This window comes from Cetorhinus maximus, chromosome 19, assembly GCF_964194155.1.
Source record: "Cetorhinus maximus chromosome 19, sCetMax3.hap1.1, whole genome shotgun sequence".
Lineage (NCBI taxonomy): Eukaryota > Metazoa > Chordata > Chondrichthyes > Lamniformes > Cetorhinidae > Cetorhinus > Cetorhinus maximus.
This window is the reverse complement of record NC_135897.1, coordinates 25,915,820-25,941,119: the sequence shown is the minus strand read 5'-3', so window position 1 is coordinate 25,941,119 and position 25,300 is coordinate 25,915,820. Positions and strand designations below refer to the sequence as shown.

The 25,300-nt window shown below is 43.5% G+C and overlaps 1 protein-coding gene across 2 annotated transcripts in view; it reads left to right on the top strand.

Annotated features, from left to right (window-relative positions):
- The window catches only part of LOC144693693 (ephrin type-A receptor 3-like), a 408,573-nt gene that overhangs the window by 36,808 nt on the left and 346,465 nt on the right, over positions 1 to 25,300 (top strand). For both annotated transcript variants that reach the window (XM_078563602.1, XM_078563601.1), the window contains exon 3: positions 12,565 to 13,225. In XM_078563602.1, coding sequence (XP_078419728.1) covers positions 12,565 to 13,225 — 661 coding nt within the window. The remainder of the gene's footprint in view (positions 1 to 12,564; positions 13,226 to 25,300) is intronic.

Here is a 25,300-nt window from a genome sequence, read left to right as displayed (position 1 = left end):
CTTTCTGTTGACGGACCAACAGTTTTGAAGCTGCTGGTTAGCTGTTGCTAGTTACCTCTGTTTGCACGCATAGATCTCGGCAATTCAGAACTGTTCATTGGCCAGACTTCAACAATCCAGCTTCTCTCTAACCATTATTTGCTGTTTTTTTTAAATCTTGAAAATGAGAATTCTCCTTGGAACTAATTTACATCAACCAACAGTCATAATCCTCAGCACTTACTGGCCAAGCACAATTCTCACCAGCCAAGGTCTCTAGAGTAAAGAGTGTTAATCGTGTATTTTCCTAAAATAGCTGGTAGCAATTTGACAGGTGAGGGAAGTTTCTGCCAAATCGGCCCACATTTCAGAAGGTAATAAATTGCTGTCAGCTTTGAGCTGTGAGAGCGCACAGTCCATACTGAATTGGTATTCTAATATTCTGCTTCAAGGTCACACTGCTGGTGCAAAATAAATGACTGGTTACTGGATGGTCTCGACATCATTTTAAGAGCGTTTCTTTTTCTAGAAAGAAAATTTGTAAGCTGCACATTCTTGCCTGGAAATCTTCAGCCATTCAGTTTAAAGGTCTCGACAGAATAATTCAACGTTTCCAACACACCAGGGGAATCTGCTAGCCTGCTGGATTGAGCACAAAACAAAATAGGGTCAAGAGAATCTCAGGAAAGGGAGGGATGAATAAAAAATGCAAATAAATAATTTCTATCAAAAGAATGGCTGCTTGGCTCCTTCAGGCAGCTACAAAAAACTGCTGAAACTTCCTTTGCTTATTTCCTACAATACCAACAACTTACATTTATGCAGCACCTTTAACATAGTAAAAACATCTCAGTGGCATAAGCGGACAAAAAAAAAATGTCACTGAGCCAAAGAAGGGAACTTTAGAGCAGGTAAAAGCTTGGTGTTGGAGGTAGGTCTCAAGGGGCATCTTAAAGGCAGGTTGGAAGTTGTGGAGAGGCAGAGAGGTTTAGGAACGTTTAACATGGGGGTAGATTTTCAACTTGCTATTTAGGCTGAGGCTGGAATGTCTGTTGTAGCAACTGCCACAACTCGATGCAAAATGAAAATCAGGCGGTTTCTTGCAGTAACTTTGACAGCCTCATGGTCAACCATTTTATTGCTGAATTCAAGCGAAAATACAAGAAAGGCATCACTGACAGCAAGAGAGCTGTTTGGCATCTCTGCACCGCATGTGAACGTGCCAAGTGTACCCTATCATCCAGTAGGCAAGCTCACATTGAAATCGGCTCTCGGTATGAGGGTGTTGATTTCTACCCCTCCATCACGAGGGCACGATTTGAGGAGCTCAATGCTGACCTCTTCCGAGGCACACTTGATCCTGTTGAGAAACCCTTGCAAGCTGCCAAGATTGACAAATCCATGACATTGTACTAGTGGGTGGATCCACCCGCATTCCCAAAATCCAGAAGTTGCTGCAAGATTTCTTCAATGGCAAAGAGCTGATTTGTTCACACTGTAACGTGATACTATACAATACAGCAAGTCTTAAAGCTACAGCCTATACATTCCTTAAATTAATACATTTCTATAATAGCCATCCTATCTGCAATACCAGTTTTACACCTGGGTGACAAACTGAAAACCTACTCCCGCTTCTTTCGACTTACAGCTACTGAAGGACTTGCTGTGTATTTTTCTATTGTAGATTTCCAGTTTTCCTTTGTGCTGTGCCCTTTCCCAAGCTGCTGTGGCCCTGATGCACCATCAGACATCACATTTGTTTCTTTCTAATGGCCCCTTGTGTTAAATATTTATTTTGTTTAAAAATAGTTTTCATTAGTGCTCAGTGTACATGCTGAAGGAATTGCCAGTTAACTTCAAATTAATACCTAGGACAGATGCTGGGGATTTTACACTATTGTGTGTGAATGGGTAGAAAGCTATAATTTAAAAATAAGTCACTCTTGGGATGTGGCTGTTGCTGGCAAGGCTGGCTTGCTAGGTCACTTCAGAGGGCAGTTAAGTGTGGGACTAAATTCATGGGATCAACCAGGGAATTACAGGCCAGTCAGTCTAACCTCAGTGGTGGGGAAACTATTGGAAGCAATTCTGAGGGACAGAATTAATCTACACTTGGAGAGGCAGGGATTAATCAAGGACAGTCAGTATGGTTTTGTTAAGGGGAGGTCATGTCTGACCAATTTGATTGAATTTTTTGAAGAGGTGACCAGGTCTGTAGACGAGGGCAATGCATTTGACGTAGTCTACTTGGACTTCAGCAAGGCTTTTGATAAGGTCCTGCATGGGAGACTGATAACAAAGGTAAGAGCCTGTGGGATCCAAGACAATTTGGCAAATTGGATCCAGAATTGGCTGAGTGGCAGAAAGCAGAAGGTTGAGGAGTATTTTTGTGACTGGATGCCTTTGTCCAGTGGGGTTCCACAGGGATCGGTGTTGGGTCCCTTGCTGTTTGTGGTATGTATAAACGATTTAGACTTGAATGTAGGAGGGTTGATAAGTAAGTTTGTGGATGACACGAAAATTGGTGGGGTGGTAAATAGTGAGGATAGCCTTAGATTACAGGAGGATATAGACGGGCTGGTCAGATGGGCTGATAAGTGGCAAATGGAAGTTAATCCAGATAGGTGTGAGGTGATGCACTTGGGCAGGATAAACAAGGCATGGGAACACACGATGAATGGTAGGGCCCTGGGAAGTACCGAGGATCAGAGGGACCTTGGTGTGCATGTCCGTCGGTCTCTTAAGGTAGCGGGACAGGTAGATAAGGTGGTAAAGAAGGCATATGGGATACTTGCCTTTATTAGCCGAGGCACAGAATATAAGAGCAGGGAGGTTATGCTGGAACTGTATAAAACGCTGGTTAGGCCACAGCTAGAGTATTATGTGCAGTTCTGGAATCCACATTATAGGAAGGATGTTATTGTACTAGAGAGCGTGCAGAGGAGATTTACCAGGATGTTGCCTGGGCTGGACAGTTTTAGTTATGAGGAGAGATTGGATAGACTGGGTTATTTTCCTTGGAGCAGAGGAGATTGAGAGGGACATGACTGAGGTGTATAAAATTATGAGGGGCATAGATAGGGTAGACAGGAAGGAACTTTTCCCTTTGGTGGAGGGATCAATAACCAGGGGGCATAGATTTAAGGTAAGGGGCAGGAGGTTTAGAGGGGATGTGAAGAAGAATTTTTTCACCCAGAGGGCGGTGGGAATCTGGAACTTACTGCCTGAAAGGGTGGTAGAGGCAGAAACCCTCATAACATTTGAGAAGTATTTGGATGTGCACTTGCAAGGCTATGGGCAGAATTTTCTGCCTGTCGGGCGGGCGGGCCCGACCCAATCTCCGGCGGGCGGGGAGCCGATCCCCGCCGGAGAAGCGGGCCTGCCCAGCGTGACATCTGCCGGGAAGTGGATTCCCCAAAAGCGAGAGTGTGCTCTTTCACGCATGCGCATGAAAGAGTGCACATCTCCCTGAGGCTAAGTGCCGCCTCCGGGAGATCGCTGACAGCTGTATAAACTTTAAAAATAGAAAAATAATAAAATCCTCAACATGTCCCTCTCATGTGACATGAGATGTCACATGAGATGGGACATGTTAATAAATTTCACTGAAACTTTAATAAACTTTTTTAAACCTTACATGAAACCTCATCCCACCGGTGGATGAGGTTTCATGTCTTTTCTATTTGCCGCCGGGGCTCCTGGCCTGCCCGCCAACCTTAAGATTGGAAGGGCAGGGCCTTTAATTATTTTAATTATCCTGTCAATGGCCTCAATTGGCCATTGACAGGTCGACGGATGGACAGCTGATTTCGCTGTGCCCCCGTCTTCCTGAATATTTAAATGGGGCGGGATGATGTCGGGGGTTCCCCCCAACGTCATCCCGTGTCATTTTGCCGTCGGCAAGTGGGCCCCGCCCCCTGCTCACCAACGACAAAATCAAGCCCAATGGGTCTAGTGCTGGAAAATGGGATTAGAATAGTTAGGTACTTGTTTGACTGGCACTGACCCGATGGGCCGAAGGGCCTTTTACAGCGCTGTAGACCTCTATGACTCTATTTAGGCCATACCCGATAAGGACAGTGACCTTCCTTCCCTAAAGGAAAATAGGCAAATAGGTTTTTACAACAATCCATTAGCTTCATGGTCACTTTTACTGATATCCAATTTGCTTTTATTTCAAACCACTATGGTGAGATTTGAACTCATAGGGCAGAATTTTCTGGCTGACGTGCAGGTGGCGGAGCCCGCACACCAGCGCTTAAAATGTCGTGCAAGCGTCCCGACGTCAGCACGCGGCATTGCGATATTTCGGTCGGCGGGCGCGCTATTGCATTAATTAAAGGCCTTGTTAAGGCCATTAAGTCACCAATTGACCAGGATTTTGAGGGGCCCGTGTGAACTTCGGCTCGGCGCACGGGCCCAACGGGCAGGTGGGTAAGTGATTTTTTAACAAACCTCATCCAGTGGCGGGATGAGGTTTGATATCGGATTTTAAAAAGTTTAATAAAGTTTTTGTGTACTTCATTAACATGTCCCATCTCGTGTGACATTTTCACAGGAGGGGGACATGTTAATGATTTTTTTATTGTTCTATTTTTAATCTTTCACAGCCTTGCAGCGATCTCCCTGAGGCACCACTTAGCCTCAGGGAGATGTGCGCTCTTTCTCAATTGGGGATTCCCCCCTCCCGCCCGCACAGGCAGCGCATAGCCTTAATTGGCCCGCCCACGTAAAATGGCGGCGGGGTCTGTTTTGGCAGCGGCGATCGGTTGCCCGCCTGCCGCCAAGTTGGTCGGGCTTGCCCTCCCATCAAGGGCAAAATTCTGCCCATATTCTAAGTGGATTTGCAGTCTTGGTTTTTGGATTACTAGTGCAGAAGCATGACCATGACATTACCATGCCCATGAAATTTGCACGCTGCTATGTAGGTACAAGGAACAGGTTCTCCCACCAACTGTCTCATTTATACTCAAGTACTGAATTTAATTTAGAAACATTTTCAACAGCAGTTGTATTTTCACTCCTTTGTTCTATTTCCTTGCTGATATCCTCAGTTATATTTGACATTGCAGAACAGAAAGTACACTGCACTCGGGAGGAATGATGCTGTTAAACTCAGATAAATGTGCTAGAACACAGTGAGCTAAACAAACAAAACTCCTGTTGTTGTTCAAAGGAGGTTACATTAGCTTGATGCTTTAAAATAATTTGAAGTTCAATTTCAAGTAAACAAAATACAGAGTTCAAGGATTCAGTGCTGTGAATGCTAACTGTAGAGTGTCAGAGTTTTCATGAAAGTTCAAAAATCACTGAAGGACATATGCACTTGTATAAAGTTGAATTTTTGTGAACAGTTTTTTAGGCCAAAGTCACAGGGTCAACTTTTACATGGGTAATGCTTTTGACAGATTGGCAGCGTGTTTGATTTGGGCTGAAGAAAGATCATCGCAATGGAATAAAATAAAAAGCAACAAACTAACTAATTCATATTCATTCTTTAACATTTATTTTATAATTATATGCATTTCATTCAATACTAGATAAATATACACCATAATGAATTAACTATGACACTTCACATTGAAATCTTTTGAAATTACTCTGAGCAACCATCTGAATCCCCGAACAATTGGCCCAAAAGGCCTGGTTATATAGCATCATAAGGACCTTCCTCGTCTTCAACCTCATCATTAGTAGTAACAGTAACTCAGGCATCATTATCTGCAAGTAATTGTCCTCAGTACCATCGAGCACATTCGACATTACAAAATTTAGAAATGATTTTTTGACAATACTGGGATTAGGTTCATTCCACACATCTATGATTCATTGATAAAGTGTTGCTAGTGAGGGTGCTCACATATTTCTGCTCTTTAGTATACGTTTTCTCACCTTCCAATATCCAATTGTTCCACATCTTTTGGATACTGCCCTTGAGAGATTTATTTATACACACACCCAAGGGTTGAACAAAACTCATAAGACTGGCAGGAATAAGCCACACCGGTCTTGGTTGATCTCACATCATGGATTACATCGTCCAGAAGGTGGGATTTGAACTTGAACAGAATAACAGACTTTTCTTAGTCGTCCTGCACGCAAAATTCATGCTTCTTTGATTTATTTCTTCAACTGCCTTCATCCATCCAGCCTTTCTTGTGATCGTGGACAACAACGCCTTTCTGAAATGTCTCCCTGGGTAGAGTTTTTTGCATGAATATCACTATCGGCTTTATTTTTGTGCCATCTGCCATACAAGATGGAACTACTGTGAACCGTGTCTTCTCGTGGCCTGTCGTATTTAAAGGATGGTTTCCTTCACCAATCTTGGTCACAGTCTTGTTTGCTGGCTTGTCAAATTGTATCAGTGTTTTCATCCATATTCTGATGCAGGCCAATCGATACGCGTTCTTCTCTTCATGTTGCATGACAAAACGGTGGAAGTCGATGATTCTATTGTCGAGTTCAGGCGACAGATGCTGTAAAATTTTTGTTTTCGGACAGAGTATTGAATCATGCTTTTTCATGAATCTTGTGCATCACCTGGCACTGGCCCTAAATTCTGGAATACCATCTTTCTTTGCTTCTCTGAGGCCGCAGAGTCGAATGGCTTCACAGGTGACAATACGACTATTTTGCCGATGTTCATTTTTATCCAGGTGAAACCCTTTTCTTGGTCTTCCAATGCTGGCATGTTTATTCTTTGGCGTCTTCTCCAGTTTATTGGACGTCCTTCTGCAGTCTCTAATTATTTTCTCGGAAGCATGGGGCTGAATTTTCACCTCGGTGTGCGGGCAGGCACCCGACACGCAAGAGCATGAAATAGCGCGCGATGAGCGTTCCGATGTCATCGCTCAACTCACCCGATATTTTGTTCGGCCTGCGTGTGCGGGAGTCGGCGGCGCGCCCGCTGACAATTAAGAGAGCTGTTCAGCCCATTAATCAATTAATGAAATAGAATTTTTCTCTGCCCGTCCAACCTTATGGTTGGCGGACGGGTGAATAGGCCAAGTGGGGCCTTTCGATTTTTGAGGAAGCCCCATTCACGGGCGGGATCAAGGTTCAGATGTTAATTTAAAGTAAAATAAAAGCTTTCAGAACTCAATTGCAGCATGTCCTTGCTCATCACATGAGGGGGCACGTTTTCCTTTTTTTTAAAAACTTTATTTTTAATGTGGAAAACCTTCAGCTCCCTGAGGCAGCTCTGTGCCTTCAGGGAGCTTTCTTTGAGTGCACCCGTGTGCATGCGCTGACATCCGCGCTCGCCCTCCTGTCGCGCCACCTGGGCAGCACTGAGCATTTCAGCGCGCGATTCACGCTGACTGGCCGTTAATTGGCCAGCCAGCATGAAATCACGGTTAGGGCCTGATTGCGGGTGGCGGGCGGACCATTGTGTCGCCACTCCCGGGCCCACCTGCCTGACGAAGGGAAAATCCTTCCCGTGAAGAAGCTCTTTCGCTGCTGCACAATTATTAGTCTTTTCGGAAAATGCTGCGCCTTTCATTTTAAATTGAGCAGCCCACTTGTTATTCTGCCTCGAAGACATCATGATAGATCATGTGGTACACATTGGTCTTGTCAATTGGCTGGGAGATTGCCACTAGAATTGAAGAAGGGGAAATCTAAAGGCTCTCGTGTGTATCTTTAAATCAATGAACTGTAATAATTACCAGTTAGTAATAAATGATCACAATGTGGTTTGATCCCTGAAAAACTGGGGTTGACTCTTACACAAGGTATATGAAAAATTCCAGTTCTTTTAGGCTAAAATGCATGGGGTCGACTTTTGCATGAGATCGACTTTTACACTAGTATGTACAGTAGTTTTGTTTTCTTTAAATCTCTGTTAAGTCTGCATTGGACAGTATGGTAATACTAATGAAAGTGAACGTACTGGTATATAATGGTCATTTTATATTTAGCTTAAAATCATTATCACATATCAGGATCTTTTCACCATCTCCTCAAAAAAGGATCAGGAGAAAACAGATACTTTTAAATGTTAGGGTTTTGAGGTAAGATATAGTGACAAGTTAAAAAAAAACTGCATTGAGAGGATAATTGTTCAAAGTGCTGATGGTCCAGTGTTAATGTTATTTTCCCATAGACTGGAAATTATAAGCAATTTGTTACATCTCAGCAATCAATTAACACCTTGTTGTGTTGGGAAGCTGTTTCTTTCTGCATGTGACCAGAGAAGGATAACATATCAGAGACATAGACAGTCAGTCTGGCCAGGTAAAGACTCTAGGAAGGTTGGAATGCAGGAAAGTAGTTAAGAGTTACCTTATTTAAACTCAAGTAAGGTGACCCATGGATGTAGGAAGCCATGGGACGTTCAACATTTTGTAATATTACTTTACTAATCTTATACAGATACAATTCTTTGATCACAACTGTTGCTCTTCATATTCATTCTCAATGAAATAAACCAGTTTGGTGATCAGTACCTTGGTCTGCCTTGTTAGAGATTGAAGAGGCCCCAAAAGAAAGTTAAGTACTATCTAGTTCAGATCTTTTCTTAAACTCCTGGGTTATGCAGTGTATGATTGAATATTGGTCAGTGCAGGCACATTCTTAGGGCAGAATCTTCCGGTCGGCGTGTGGGGGGCGAGCCGATGCGTAAAATAACACGCGATGACGTCGGGCATGCGTCCTGACATCATTGTGTGTCATCGCGATATCTCATTTGGCGAGCGCGCTCTGGAATCAGCTGCATGCCCGCCGAAATGTTAAGGGGCTATTAAGGCCATTGAGAAATTAATTAAAATACTTAAGAACACTGCCCGTCCAACCTTAAGGTTGGAGTGTAGTCGAAGAGCCCGAGTGGCCTTTGTGTTTTTCAGGAAAGCTCACCCTCGGGCGGGATGAGGTTCCCTGAAGTTTTTATAAAATAAATAAATAGGTTTTCCCACCTTTACAAACACAGTCACATGAGGGGGCATGTTTGAATAAATTTTTTAATCGATTCTTTAATTATTTTCATTTCCATTCAATTTCCCTGAGGCCAGCTCTGTGCCTCAGGGAGATTTCTGCGCTCTTTCTCGTGCATGCGCGAAAAAGCGCTGGCCCCGACTCTCCCTCTCCATCCCCCCCTCCCCACGCCCGCACAGGTAGTGCTGAGCGCTACCGGCCGCGTAATACACTGGGCGGGCGTTAATTGGCCCACCTGTGTAAAATGGCGGTGCGCAGCTGATCACGGGCGGCAATCGGCTCTGCGCCCGGCCCCGCCCGCTCCCACCCAGCCCGCCCACCATGAGAGTGACTCATATCCCTGTATCTGAGAGAATATCTAAAGGAAGATCCCCAAACTTGTAACACTCATCATGAACTTCGGGACGAGCTAGCAGGTTACAGTAAAACGTGAGTTTACCGGGGAATAGTTTAAATTGGTAATAGTAAATGGCACGTTTAAAATTATTCTGTTAACAGGTGGACATTAGTAAGTAGTTGAGCTTCCACCTTCCAGTGACTTTATGATGTTGAGGCTTTGGAAATTCTTGTTTGCTGGTAGTTGAAAATCAGTTCAATGAGATATTTGAAAGGGGACCTTGAAATACAAAAAAAAAACTGTCGTGCTCAGCTGAAAGCAAAACATAAGGTAATGGGTCCATAATAAGAAATTGTTTTACTTATTTCTATTACCAACTTTTTTAAAAACGTACATGGAAAGCGGGCAATGTTGGGAAAACTGCATTTATTGTCCATCCCCCATTGTCCTGAGAAGGTGTTGGAGGGAGGGGGGGGGGGGAATACGTCTTCTTGAACCACTGCAAACTTTGTGGCGATGATGCCCCCATGATGGTGTTAGGTAGTGAATTCCGGAATTTTGACCTAGCAACCATGAGAGAATGGTGATAGATGTCTAAATTAGGATGGTTGTCAACTTCAAGCTTACTTTGGAGGTGATGGTCTTCCCCTGATATTACACTCTTATCCTTTTTGGTAATAGGTAGACTCTTAGAGTTATACAGCACAGAAACCTTTGGCTTGTGTCCGTGCCGGCCATCAAGCACCTATCTATCCTAATCCCATTTTCCAAGCACTTGGCCTGTAGCCCTGTACGCTATGGTGCTCATCTAAATACTTCTTAAATGTTGTGAGGGTTCCTGCCTCTACCACCCCCACAGGCAGTGTGTTCCAGATTCCAACCACCCTCTGGGTGAAAATATTTTTCCTCAAATCCCCTCTAAACCCCCTTCCCCTTACCTTTAATCTATGCCCTCTGGCTATTGACACCTCCATTAAGGGGACAAGTTTCTTTCTATCTATGTCCCTCATAATTTTGTATACCCGTATCAGGTCCCCCCCACAACCTTCTCTGCTCTAAGGAAAACAACCCTAGCCTATCCAGTCTTGCTTAATAGCTGAAACACTCCAGTCCAGGCAACATCCTTGTGAATCTCCTCTGCATCCTCTCCAGTGCAATCACATCCTTCCTATGGTGTGGCGACCAGAACTGCACACAGTACTCCAGCCGTGGCCTAACTCTAGCGTTATTCACAGCTCCAACATAACCTCCCTGCACTTATATTCTATGCCTAAAGGCAAGTATCCCATATGCCTTCTTAACTACCTTATCTACCTGTGCTGCTGCCTTCAGGGATCGATGGACATGTACAGCAAGGTCCTTCTGATCCTCTGTACTTCCTAAGGTCCTACCATTCATTGTTTATTGTTAGCCCTCCCAAAATGCATCACCTCACACTTCTCAGGATTAAATTCATTTGCCACTGCTCTGCCCATTTTACCAGCCCATCTATATCTTCCTAGATGATATGGTGTCTGGAAGGTGCTGTTGAATCAAGTTTGATGATTTGCTGCAATGCATCCTCTAGAGGGGAGTGGACACTGAGGCCAGTGGTAGGAGCACTAATCAAGAAAACAACTTTGTTCTGGATGAGGTTAAGCCTTTTGAATGTTGTTGAGACTGCACCCATCCAGGTAAATATTCAGTCCTTCACCAGACTCCTGACTTGAAATCTATCTGGAGGGGTCAGGAGTTGAGCCACACATTGCAGAGTATCCAGCTTCTGGCCTGCTCTTGTAGCCACAGTATTGATATGACTGATCCAGTTAAGATACCGGTCAATGGTGACTGCTAATTGATGGTAGTGGGGAATTCAGTTATAGTGCTGCTACTGATGGTTAGGAGAGATAGTTAGGTTTTGTGATACTTACAAGTGCAAGCCTGGATGACGTGAAGTCCTGCTGTAGGCTGGCATGGGCTGATTCCTTAGTGGATGAGTTGTGAATGGAACTGAACACTGGAATCAGTAGTAAATAGTGTTTACTCCTGAGCTTCTCTGGGAGAAAGGTCGTTGATGAAGCAACTGACAATGGCTGGGTTTTGAGAAACTCTTGCAAAAAATGTTTTGGGACTGCAGAGATTGGTCTCTGACAGCCACAGTCATCTCCCTTTGTGTCAGATGTAACTCCATGAAGAGTTCCATTTGACATTCAATTGACCACAGTTTTGTTGGGCTCCTTGGTCCCACATTCATTCAAACACTACCTTGATGTCAAAGACAGTTATAATCTTACCTCTTCTCTAGCATCCAGCTGTCCATGTCTGGATATAAATCTTGGTGAGGCCTGGAACCCAAGTGTTTCTTGTGGAACACCAGCTGAGCATGATGAGTAGGTGTCATTTGATAGCACTGTTGAAGACTTTTTCCCTCATTCTACTTATGATTGGAAGGATGAGATTATAATTATCTTAATTCAATAGTGGGAACTTTGAGAGCAGGCCTATTGTCCCCTAGCAAGCCACTTTTGGCTGTAGATATTGTACTTTAAAAGGCTTCAGTCTTATCTCTTGCACTCAGGTTTTGGGCTGCCTGCTTCTACAGAATGTACTGTTTTAAAGATCATTTTACAATACAATACTATAAAAATTATATTGTTCCACAAGCTACTTCTGGTGTGGATGGCTTTTTAGTTGCAATGGGATACATTTGCATTGCTGGGGCGCAGATGATTGAAACATGTTGCATAATATGTTCTCTTCATTTGCATGCAGTTGAAATGTGTGTGCAGATACCCACTATGTGATGTAGGCCTCCAGCAGAAAACCTAGCCGAACCACTACATCTTCAGTCACATTCCTTGATATGTGCCTAGAAATCATTGTCCTTCAAAACATGCATAATTTGGTTAGCCTATATACAAAAGTCATGGGGGAATGCCAGAAATCAGAGTCAGGAGATCATGTCTATTCCAATGTAACATGTAATGACTTCAGACAGCATTGTGCACTTAATTTTCCCACAGTCCTACGTCACAAAAAGCAAAACAAACTTTGTCAGAAATCAGTTTAACTTGCCATACTTGACCTTCATGAAGCTTCATGAGTAGAGGCATAATATAGAAATACCTAATGTAATCTGATATGGATTGAACTTGCATCCATCACACAGGCTTCCTGCAATGTATTAAAAATGTTTGCTGTTGCTAGAATCACTCTTTCTCACCAACAAGAAGCCAGTGCAGTGTTATAAAAGATAATGGAAGTCCTGCATACTTGTTTGGCATTTGTAGCTACTACTGGGTCTTACTTACTGCTGTGTTTCTTGATTACAGTGGGAAGAAATCAGTGTCATGGATGAGAGGAACACTCCAATGCGAACATACCAGGTCTGTAATGTTATGGAAGCTTATCAGAATAATTGGCTGCGGACTAGTTGGATTCCTCGTGATGGTGCCCATCGGATCTATATTGAGATTAAATTTACGCTCAGAGACTGCAACAGCCTGCCAGGTGTTCCAGGAACATGCAAGGAGACCTTTAACATTTACTATTATGAGTCCAACAATAACAACTTGTGGTACATTAAAGAAAGTCAATACATAAAGATCGACACCATTGCTGCTGATGAGAGCTTCACCCAGGTGGATGTAGGTGACAGAGTGATGAAATTAAACACTGAGGTACGGGACATTGGATCCCTGACCAAGAAAGGCTTTTACCTTGCCTTTCAGGATGTGGGCGCCTGTATAGCTTTGGTATCAGTGCGGGTCTACTATAAAAAGTGCCCATTAACGATTCGTAACTTGGCGGAGTTTCCAGACAGGGTAACAGAAGGAGACTCCTCCTTGGTGGAAGTACGTGGCTCCTGTGTGAATAATTCTGAGGAATACGATGTGCCTAAAATGCACTGTAGTGCCGATGGGGGATGGTTGGTACCTATTGGACGATGTGTCTGCAAACCAGGATATGAGGAGAAGAGGGATACCTGCCAACGTAAGTATCTTTGCTTCTATTATGGTGGGAGGGCTTGAAGGAATACAGCAGATAGAATTCTTGTTTCTGCTAAGGTCTAAAAGCTTTGTAACTTGAGAAGTTTAACTGTGATAGAGACCAGTGATGGAGACCTTGCATAAATGCAAGTTGGGGTCACAGAGACATGGAGTCAAAGAGGTCTACAGCACAGAAAAAGGCCCATTGAGTCTGTGCCAGTCAAACAAGTACCTAATTATTCTAATCCCATTTTCCAGCACTAGGCCCATAGCCTTGTATGCCATGGCATCGCAAGTGCACATCCAAATACTTCTTGAATGTTATGAGGGTTTCTGCCTCTACCACCCTTTCAGGAATTGAGCTCCAGATTCCCACCACACTCTGGATGCAAAAATTCTTCCTCACATCCCCTCTAAACCTCCTGGCCCTTACCTTAAATCTATGCCCCCTGGTTACTGATCCCTCCACCAAGGGGAAAAGTTCCTTCCTGTCTACCCTATCTATGCCCCTCATAATTTTATACACCTCAGTCATGTCAATCAAGTTAAAGTATGGCAATATAAGTATAGAAACTGTGACAAGTTGGCACCTTCAAAGGTGGTTGTAATGCTCTGAAATGTTCTTTTTAAAAAAGTTGCTGGATCACTCGCCCTGGAAGATCAGTGGGATTTTTTTTCTGATGCAGCTGTAAAAGTTAACATTTTGAACATTGCAAAATAAATTTCAATTTTCAAAAGATCTGCCTTGAAATTCCTAACAAAAGGAATGGTATTACTACTACTTTCATATGATAGAGAAAGCTTATAATGGGATGTCTAGTTTGTCTATCCATTGAATGATCTCCTGACATGTCGAGTGGAGAATAGAGGTGTCTCCTGCTTCAGATCTTAGTGGGCAGGTTGATGTGATGTCTTCCAAGGTCTGGGACTAATGGCCACAATTACACTTCAAGCCATCCCTCATTTCCCACTTATGGAGCAGATGGCTGAACCATCCATGCTCTCTGCGGATTTGGTTGAGCACCATCCACTGTCTTTGAGGAAGATCCCAGTCAAGTTTAAGGAAATCCCTGAAAACATGATGTTCTCTTTGAGCATTTACTTAAGCTGATTGCAAAGGTTCAAGACAGTTGACAACTGGCCATAAGTTGTCCAGCACTTCAATTTTTTATTTTTGACCCCCTCGATATGCTGGCTTAAATGTAAAATGATTTACAGTAAAGCTTAATTAAAAAATTAAACTTCCTCTTACCTGAAACCTTTCCAAAAAAGGTTGCTATTAACAAGAAATATAGCACATGCAGTAACTGGAGGGATGTGTGACAGCGCTTGAGGTTGTGTTTGCAAACCCAGCTGTATAAGAGCTATTGGACAACTGCAGAATCTGGGATTAGTAACGGATGATGGTCTCTGTCCCACATAGATGATGTCTCTTCTAGAAGTGCAAACAGCGTGTGATATCTAATCCCCAGCTCCTGCCGCATGCATGTGATTTCAACCTGCTCCTGCAGATTTGTTGTCATGTGCCTTAGAACAGGTTTTCGAGTGTGGAATCATTGTTTTCACGTCCCACTGCCTTCACTTAACGAGATGGGATGCAACTGAAATCTTCTCTGTGTGAAGAGACGGATTCTGAGACTTACAAGTATATAATAAAAGTATAAAAACAAAAAACTACTGCGGATGCTGGAAATCCAAAACAAAAACAGAATTACCTGGAAAAACTCAGCAGGTCTGGCAGCATTGGCGGAGAAGAAAAGAGTTGACGTTTTGAGTTCTCATGACCCTTCAACAGAACTGAGTAATGTTAGGAGAGGGGTGAAATATATGCTTATATTTCACCCCTCTCCTAATATTACTCAGTTCTGTTGAAGGGTCATGAGGACTCGAAACGTCAACTCTTTTCTTCTCCTCCAATGCTGCCAGACCTGCTGAGTTTTTCCAGGTAATTCTGTTTTTGTTTATAATAAAATTATAGTGTGTGTCCAAGCCCCCCACTAGCAGTCTTGCATTTTATTGAAAAATGGCAAACTCAGTCTACAACTTGTGTCAGAGGGAAGATATTGTGTGAAAATTTCCAACTCCCGACATTACATGGCCAACATCCTAAATCACAACTTAATTTTTCACACAAGTTACCTTCATCTCCTAGTCAGACGCAGAGGGCAAGGAGTCATGAAATCAGGGGTAGGCCATTTATCCCCTCGAGTCTGTTCCATAATTCAATGAGATCATGGCTGATCTGCAACTGACCACCATATTCCCTCCCACCTTTGCCCCATATCCCTTAATAATGGGGTTGTTGTGGGGAAATATTTATTATCAGAACAGAGGGGAAAAAGAATTACCCTGGAAAACAGACAGGATGATCCTGAGAAATGGCTACATTTTGTTTTAAACTTATACCACTGTGTGTACATTTTAAAAATTTGTTCATGGGATGTGGGTGTCACTTTTTGCATTTATTGCCCATCCCTAATTGCCCTTGAGAAGGTGGTGGTGAGCTGCGTTCTTGAACTATTGCAGTCCATGTGGTGTAGGTTAGGTAAGGAATTCAAGGATTTTGACACAGTGACAGTGAAGGAACAGTGATATATTTCCAAGTCAGGATGGTGAGTGGCTTGAAGGGAAACTTCCAGGTGGTGGTGTTCCCATCTATCTGCTGCCCTTGTTCTTCTAGATGGTAGCGGTTGTGGGTTTGGAAGGTGCTGTCTAAGGAGCCTTGATGAGTTCTTCCGGTGCATCTTATAGATGGTACACACTGATATCACTATGCGTCGGTAGTGGAGGGAGTGAATGGTTGTGGATGGGGTGCCAATCAAGTGGGCTGCTTTCTCCTGGATGGTGCTAAGCTTCTTGAGTGTTGTTGGAGCTGCACTCACCCAGGCAAGTGAGGAGTATTCCATCACACCCCTGACTTGTGCCTTGTAGATGGGGAACAGGCTTTGGAGAGTCAGGAGATAAGTTACTTGTTGCATGATTCCTAGCGTCTGAGCTGTTTGTGTAGCCACAGTATTTATTTGGCTAGTCCAGTTCAGTTTCTGGTCAATTGTAATCCCCAGGATGTTGATAATGGGGAATTCAGTGATGGTAATGACATTGAATGTCACAGGGCAATGGTTAGACTCACTCTTGTTGAAGATGGTCATTGCCTGACACTTGTGTGGCATGAATGTTACCTACCACTTGTCATTCCAAGCCTGGATATTGTTCAGGTCTTGCTGCGTTTGGACATGGACCTTTTCAATATCTGAGGAGTCGTGAATGGTGCTGACCATTGTGCAATCATCAGGGAACATCCCCACTTCTGACCTTATGATGGAAGGACGGCCGTTGATGAAGTAGCAGAAGATGGTTGGGCCGAGGACACTTTGCTGAGGAACTCCTGCAGTGATGTCCTACAACTGAGATGATTGAACTCCAACAACCACAACCATCTTCCCTTGTGCTAAGTATGACTCCAACCAGCAGAGAGTTTTTCCCTGATTCCCATTGACACCAGTTTTGCACAGTTTTGCTTGATGCCACACCTGGTCAAATGCTGCCTTGATGACAAGGGAAATCATCTCACTTCACCTCTGGAGTTAAGCTCTCTTGTCCATGTTTGAGCCAAGGTTGTAATACATATATGGATCCAAATGTAAAATTAGAACAATGTAATATCTATCTCTGTTAATCTCTTGTCAATTATGTTTTTAAGGTTAAGAGAAACATGTGCTGGGTATTAATAGTCTTTGAGCACACATAAATAGAGGATAGCTGGGGCACTCGGTTGAGTGGAAGGAGAGCCGTGAGACTGAATAAGTCAGTAAACTCTCTCGATAAAGAAAAGCTCCTTGTTTTGGCTTCGGCTTCACCAACCAGCTTGGATTCTATTAACACTTACAATTTATGACCTTATTTATTTTATATTGCGTGAAGACGAGAAAGGAATCCATGTCACATTATTCAGTATACCCACAATGTTTTGGGAATCAAATGTTTAAAAAAAGTGAAACTGGAGAAATCTGTCAAATTAATTCTTCTGACACCAGCACAAGTTTTTTTTTGGGTTATGACAGTTCTGTAAAGCAAAGCCATCACGGGGTTAGGTATCCTTTGGAGGACCTGCAGGACATGTGGCAGCGCAAACAGCTTTCTCCAGTGTGCCAACTTGACCTCAGGATGACATCTAGACATTTACATGAACTTACTGCAGAGTTTCCTCACCTATCTCTGTAAGGAGGATTTTAATGAAGCAGATAACAGAAGGGCAGATCTTGCCTGTTACATGATGAGAGCGAAAGGACACCATAGCTTGTTTAATCTTCCTCTGACATATGATGAGACACATTGTAAGGGTACCAATTCGAATAAGTAGAACTGAAATTGTAATACACTAGTATGCCTAGAGACTGTTATTCCTGAATACAAATGAAAAGTATACCCTACAATTAACTGCCAATACCTGATTATGAGAGACGTTTGGAAGAAGGTATTTGAATTATAGCCATATTTACCGGTAGGAACTCATTATTAGAGGGAGTAATAATTACTTTCTAAAGGGAATTGGATATATATCTAAAAAGGAGAAATCTGCAGTGTGATGGGGAACGAGAAGGGAGACTAAACAGAGAGACAAAATTAAAAATAATGGGCCTTTGCAGCACAAGGGTAAAAAAATATGATGAGTTGAGAAGGGTTTATAGAAACAACAATAATAGGGCCACCAGCCAGTGTAAACTGAGATTGTCCAAATCCAAACAGATGTGCAGCAACAAAATTAGAACCATTAAATGTGGTGAAAGATTGCTTTTAATTAATTAAGGATTGCACCAGAGAGCACCTGCACTTAGGTCTTATCCTTACTAGTGATCAGAATAGCAGGACTGGCAACTGGTGACTGCAATTTAATTGTGTTTAAATCGTCACCGATAAGGCGTAGGACAAACCTTTCTGGTTTAAAAAGGCAATCTTCAAAGGAATTAACTGAACCACATTAGTTGAAAATTGCTGCTTAAGATACCTTAGTTGAGGAAAAATGAAATACATTGAAATTATAATATTAAATTTACAAATTAAATGTAAACCCAAGAAAATAAGCACAAGCTAAACAATAGACTAATAAGTCAATTCAATGCACTGTCAGAGGTTCCTTCTTTCAGATGAGGTGTTAGACAGAGACACCATCTGTCCTCTAAGATGCTAATATTTCTGAAAAGAGCCAGTGAGTTCTCATCAGTGTCACAGAATCGCAAAATTGTGACAGGACAGAAGGAGGCCACTCAGCCCGTCGTGTCTGCACTGGCTCGCCGAATGATTAATTCACCTAGTGTCATTCCCCTGCCTTCTCCTGTAACCCTGCACATTCTTCCTTTTCAGATAATAACCCAGTTCTCTTTTGAATGCCTCGATTGACTCTGTCTCCACCACACTCTCAGGCAGTGCATTCCAGATCTTAACCACTTGCTGTGTGAAAAAGTTTCTCCTCATGTCTCCATTACTTCTGTATGCTTTATCAACTGCACTCTTAATCTGCCCTGCCACCTTCAAAGACTTATACTCATATGCCCCCATGCCCCTCTGCTGCTACACCCCCTTCAGAATTGTACCCTTCATTTTATATTTTCTCTCCATGTTCTCCCTACCAAAATGAATCACTCAGCTTTTCACTGCATTGAATTTCATCTGTTACTTGTCCACCCATTCCACCAACTTGTCTATGTCCTTTTGAAGTTCTACACTATCCTCCTCACAGCTCACAATGCTTCCAAGTTTTGTATCATCTGCAGATTTTGAAATTGTGCCCTGTACACCAAGGTCTATTAATATATATCAGGAAAAGCAAGGATCCCAACATTGACCTCTCGGGATCTCCACTACAAACCTTTCTCTAGTCAGAAAAACATCTATTAACCACTACTCGTTGTTTCTTGTCACTCAGCCAACTTCGTATCCATTTTGCCACAGTCTCTTTTATTCCATAAGCTATAAATTTGCTCGCAAGTCTGTCGTGTGGCACTATATCAAATGACATTTGGAAATTCACATACACCACATCAACGGCATTACCCTCATTAACCCTCTTGGTTACCTTTCCAAAAGAGCTCCAGCAAATTAGTTAAACATGATTTTCCCTTAACAAATCCATGTTGGCTTTACTTATCTAACCTGCATTTTCCCAAGTGACTATTAATTTTGTGCTGAACTATTGTTTCTAGACGTTTACTCAGCACTGCAGTTAAACTGACTGGCCTGTAGTTGCTGGGCTTTTGTTTACACCCTTTTTTGAACAAGGGTATAATATTTGCAATTCTCCAGTCCTCTGGCCAATATTTATTCCTCAACCAACATCACTAATGAAACAGATAATCTGGTTATTTGTCACATTGCTGTTTGTGAGACCTTGCCTTGAGCAAATTAGCTACAGCATTTTTTATATTACAACATTGTTTACACTTCAAAATTACTTCATTAGTTGAGTTTGTTTAAGCTGCCAGACAAATGCAAGTCGCTCTTCTTTCCTTCGGTAATGCATACAGAGGATGCATCATTCTGATGAAAGGTCATCGACCTGAAACAGCAACTCTGCTTCCCTCACCACAGATGCTGCTTGACCTGCTGAGTATTTCTGGCATTTTCTGTTTTTATTTCAGATCTTCAGCAGATGCAGTGTTTTGCTTTTGTTTGGTTACATGGTGATATTTATTTCAGGAACACCATCCATAGCTTCATAAGCAGGTTAAAATGGGCCAAGAGAATGAAAAAAGAGATGGAAGAACTTTGATAATTGGAAACTCAGAGTAAAGGTACATCCATACTCTGACTGCAGTACTATTGTCAAGCGGTTTCACTAAATGCGGGGATTGCAGTTAAAATATAAACTCAAACTGAAGCCATACATGACACTGGCACAAAAGAGGGATAAGATTGCCTGAAGGAGGAGTATCACTCCCACCTCACAATCAGTTTGTGCTTCAGCACCTGATTTACACTCCAAGTTTAGCACAGATGTGAAGCCAAAATTTCTTTTCATTGGCGTTGAACTTGTATACAAATGCAGCATTAAATATAAATCCTTGGTAGACATAATCACTTGAATATTTGTTAACCTGTATTATGCATATTGATTTTATAAGTATATACTTATCAACCCAAAATCTGCTGAGTGGAGTGAATCTACATGTGGACCATTTTCAAAGTTAAAATCCTAATTGGCAAGGGGATGGGGAAGGATGACTCATCGCTTTCACAGTACAGTGCGGAAGTGGCAGTGAGTAGAGGAGTTGTGTCTTGTTAGATCTGAGGCAAATTTAATCTTTCCATACCACACCTCTGAGAAAAATAACATAGGACAACAAAGTTGAGACCTCCCGAGGGTTGTGGTTGTGCACAAAGAGTAATTTTCTGTGAGCTTGCACTGAGTCCCACTTGCCAGTCACCTTTAGCTGCGAAGCACTGGCTTCCTTGTTTCCTAAGACATTGTATACCAAATCAGCATCCCCGATGGCCTTCCCTCTCTCTGAAATCACCTCCTGCGAACATTCTTACCTGAACCCTTTGGTCCCCCAAATCTGATCTCTTGTGCTTCTTCTCCCTTCACCTCATTGCCGGTGACAGAGCTTTCAGTTACCTTGAATTCCTAAACCCTCACTAATTCTCTCTTTGTTTGTAAAGATTCCTCAAAACCTATCTTTCTAACCATGTTTGAGGTTAGTGCTCATCCATTCTATTTTCTGTTGTTCATTCATCATTCCCCCTCCTTCAGGTACCACACCCTAAGAGGGCATTGGTGACCAGGGCTTCCATTGGGTTGGTCCATGATTATATTTGGCAAAGTGCTGCAGTGGTTTATCATTGCCTTTTTTTTTATTCATTCAGGGAAAGTGGGTTTCACTGGCTGGGCCAGCATTTATTGCCCATCCCTAAATGCCTTCGAGAAGGTGGTGGTGAGCTGCCTTGAACCGTTGCAGTCCATATGGTGTAGGTACACCCACAGCACTGTTAGGAGGGAGTTCCTGGATTTTGACCCAGCGACAGTGAAGGAACAACGATATATTTCCAAGTCAGAATGGTGAGTGACTTGGAGGGGAACTTCCAGTTGGTGGTGTTCCCATCTATCTGCCAACCTTGTCCTCGTAGGTGGTAGTGGTCGTGGGTTTGGAAGGTGCTGTCGAAGGAGCCTTGGTGAATTTCTGCAGTGCATCTTGTAGATGGTACACACTGTTGCTATTGCGCGTCGGTGGTGGAGGGAGTGAATGTTTGTGGATATGGTGCCAATCAAGTAGACTGCTTTGTGCTGGACGGTGTCAAGCTTCTTGAGTGTTGTTGGAACTGCACTCATCTTGGCAAGTGGTGAATATTCCATCACACTCCTGATTTGTGCCTTGTGGACAGGCTTTGGGGAGTCAGGAGGTGAGTTACTCCTCACAGGATTCCTAGCCTATGATCTGCTCTTGTAGCCACAATATTTATTTGGCTAGTCCAGTTCAGTTTCTGGTCAATGGTAACCCCCAAGATGTTGATAGTGGGGGATTCAGTGATGGTAATACCATTGAATATCAAGGGGCGATGGCTGGATTCTCTCTTGTTGGAGATGGTCATTACCTGACACTTGTGTAGAGTGAATGTGACTTGCCACTTGTGAGCCCAAACCTGGATATTGTCCAGGTCTTGCTACATTTGGACATGGACTGCTTCAGTATCTGAGGAGTTGTGAATGGTGTAATCATCAGTGAGCATCCCCACTTCTGACCTTACGAAGGAAGGAAGGTCAGTGATGAAGCAGCTGAAGATGGTTAGGCAGAGGACGTGACCCTGGGGAACTCCTGCAGTGATGTCCTGGAGCAGAGGTGACTGACCTCAAACGACCACCATCTTCCTTTGTGCTAGGTATGACTCCAACCAGTGGAGAGTTTTCCCCCTAATTCCCATTGACTCCAGTTTTGCTAGGGCTCTTTGATGCCATACTTGGTCAAATATGGCCTTGATGTCAAGGGCAGTCGCTTTCACCTCATTTCGGGATTCAGCTCTTTTGTCGATATTTGAACTAAGGTTGTAAAGATGTCAGGAGCTGAGTGGCCTGGCGGAACCCAAACTTGACATCAGTGAGCAGGTTATTACTAAGCAAGTGCCGCTTGATAGCACTGTTGATGACCCCTTCCATTACTTTGCTGAGATCGAGAGTAGACTGATGGGGCGGTAATTGGCCAGGTTAGATTTGTGCTGCCTTTTGTCTACAGGACATACCTGGGCAATTTTCCACATAGCTGGGTAGATGCCTGTGTTGTAGCTGTACTGGAACAGATTGGCTAGGGTCACTGTTCTGGAGCATAATTCTTCAGCACTAATGCCGGAATATTGTCAGGGCCCATAGCCTTTGCATTATCCAGTACCTTCAGCCATTTCTTGATATCATGTGGAATGAATCAAATTGGCTGAAGACTGGCATCTGTGATGTCAGGAACCTTGGTAGGAGGCCAAGACGGATCATGTACTCGGCACTTCTGGCTGAAGATTATAGCAAATGCTTCAGCCTTATCTTTTGCATTGATGTGCTGGGCTCCCCCATCAGTGAGGATGGGGATATTTGTGGAGCTTCCTCCTCCAGTGAGTTGTTTAATTGTCCACCACCATCCACGACTGAATGTGGCAGGACTGCAGAGCTTAGATCTGACCCGTTCGTTGTGGGATCGCTTAGCTCTGTTTATTACTTGCTCGTTATGCTGTTTGGCACGCAAGTAGTCCTGTGTTATAGCTTTACCAGGTTGATATCTTATTTTTAAGTATGCCCGGTGCTGCTCCTGGCATGTGCTCCTGCACTCTTCATTGAACCAGGGTTGATCCCCTGGCTTAATGGTAATGGTAGAGTGGGGTGTATGCTGGGCCATGAGGTTATAGATTATGTTCGAGTACAATTCTGCTGCTGCTGATGGCCCACAGCACCTCATGGATGCCCAGTCTTGAGCTGCTAGATCTATTCGAAATCTATCTCATTTAGCACGGTGGTAGTACCACGCAACACGGTGGAGAGTATCCTTAATGTGAAGGTGGGACTTCGTCTCCACAACAGCTGTGCGGTGGTCACTCTTACCGATAATGTCATGGACAGGTGCATCCACGGTAGGCAGGTTGGTGAAGATGAGCTCAAGTATGTTTTTCCCTCTTGTCGGTTCCCTCACCACCTACCACAGACCCAGTCTAACAGCTATGTAATTTAGGACTTGGCCAGCTCGGTTAGCAGTGGTGCTACCGAGCCACTCTTTGTGATGGGCATTGAAGTTCCCCACACTCAGAGTACATTCTGTGCCTTTACAACCCTCAATGCTTCCTCTAAGTGGTGTTCAACATGGAGGAGCACTGATTCATCAGCTGAGGGAGGGCGGTACGTGGTAATCAGCAGGAGGTTTCCTTGCCAATGTTTGATCTGATGCCATGAGACTTCATGGGGTCGAGAGTCAATATTGAGGGCAACTCCCCCCTGACTGTATACCACTGTGCCATCACCTCTGTTGGGTCTGTCCTGCTGGTGGGACAAGACATACCCAGGGATGGTGATGGTGGTGTCTGGGACATTATCTTTCAGGTACGATTCCGTGAGGATGACTACGTCAGGCTGTTGCTTGTCTAGTATATGAGACAGCTCTCCCAATTTTGGCATTAGCCCCCAGATGTTAGTAAGGAGGACTTTGCAGGGTTGACAGAGCTGAGATGTCATTTCCAGTGCCTAGATCGATGCTGAGTGATCCGTCCAGTTTCATTCCTTTTTTGTGACTTTGTAGCAGTTTGGTACAACTGAGTGGCTTGCTAGGCCATTTCAGAGGGCATTTAAGAATGCAGGAACCTCACCCGCTATTACCATCTGCCATCAGGCATATTGGAAGGATTTACAGGCTAATGATGAACCTGTTTGACCACATTATGAATGCATCTTCCGTGGCCTTCAAGTCTTGAAGTGGGACTGGAACCCAAAGCTTCTGGCCTAGAGGTGGGGACTCCATCACTGTGCCACAAAACCTCTCTCAAATCAACACTGTCAGCTTTTGCTCTAATCCCGTGATTACCCAGCTTTCCAAATTTCTGCTCATATTAAATAGACATTAATCATTTTTTACATGAACTTACTTTTCACAATTACGAAGTTTTAAAAGATGTCCATAGCAATGCGCAATCCAGAATACTTTGTTGGAAAAAACCACAATCAGCCTTTCAATAAATCTTAGGGTGGAATCTTACAACCTTTGAAAATATTCTACCATCAAACACAAAGTAAGAGGCTGCCTCCAGGAGCCCCAAACAATTAAGGATGTTGAACAGGTTCCTGGGGCTGCAGGGCTAGAGGGCCTGCAGCTTTGGAAGGCCAAAATCCCACTGGGAGAGGTGGGCACTGCTCAGCTGGTAAGGTAAGGGCACCTCAACATTGAGTTGTGCTTGGAAATGTACAACAAAATTAAAAATGACGAGGTCTAAAGCCAATAGTCCCCTTGGAGTAGAGGGGAAACTCCTCTGGTGGTTTTGTTTGGGCCATGGGTGTGGCTTTTCCTGCCCACAGCCCAGTCATTGGTGCACTGAGCCTCTGGCCCCAATGGCCACTCGCGTCACCAATGGGAATATCTCGGTGGAGTCCTCTTTGTCTCCCTAATTACCCTCATAATTGGTCATTATTGGCCAGCTGCTTCTGCCAGGATGGTAGCCGCTTTTGTTGTTCATCTGCCTCTGGCAAGATCACCTGGAGGCAGGAAGACTTTGGGTCTGAATCTGATCTCAACCTTCCCCATTTCCCTCCCGGTCCTGCCTCCAAATCCACCTCCGAGGGTCTCATAAGATTCCATCTTCAGTGTCAGATTCCTTCACCAAACGGGTAGCCACTTTGAAAATGCTAGCCTATATTTTTTGTGAAGAAACTGGTTGTGTAATTAATTTTTCAGGTATGGTAGAGATATTCTTATAAAACTGGACTCTTTAAATGCAAGATTATTTCTTCTTTCAAATGCATATGCTGAGGACATTTCTGCCAGGTACTTAAGGTCATTGAAGGTTGGATTAATGAGGTGACTGTGATTTCTGCATATTGTACAGCTCTAATGGATCAAGCCCTGCC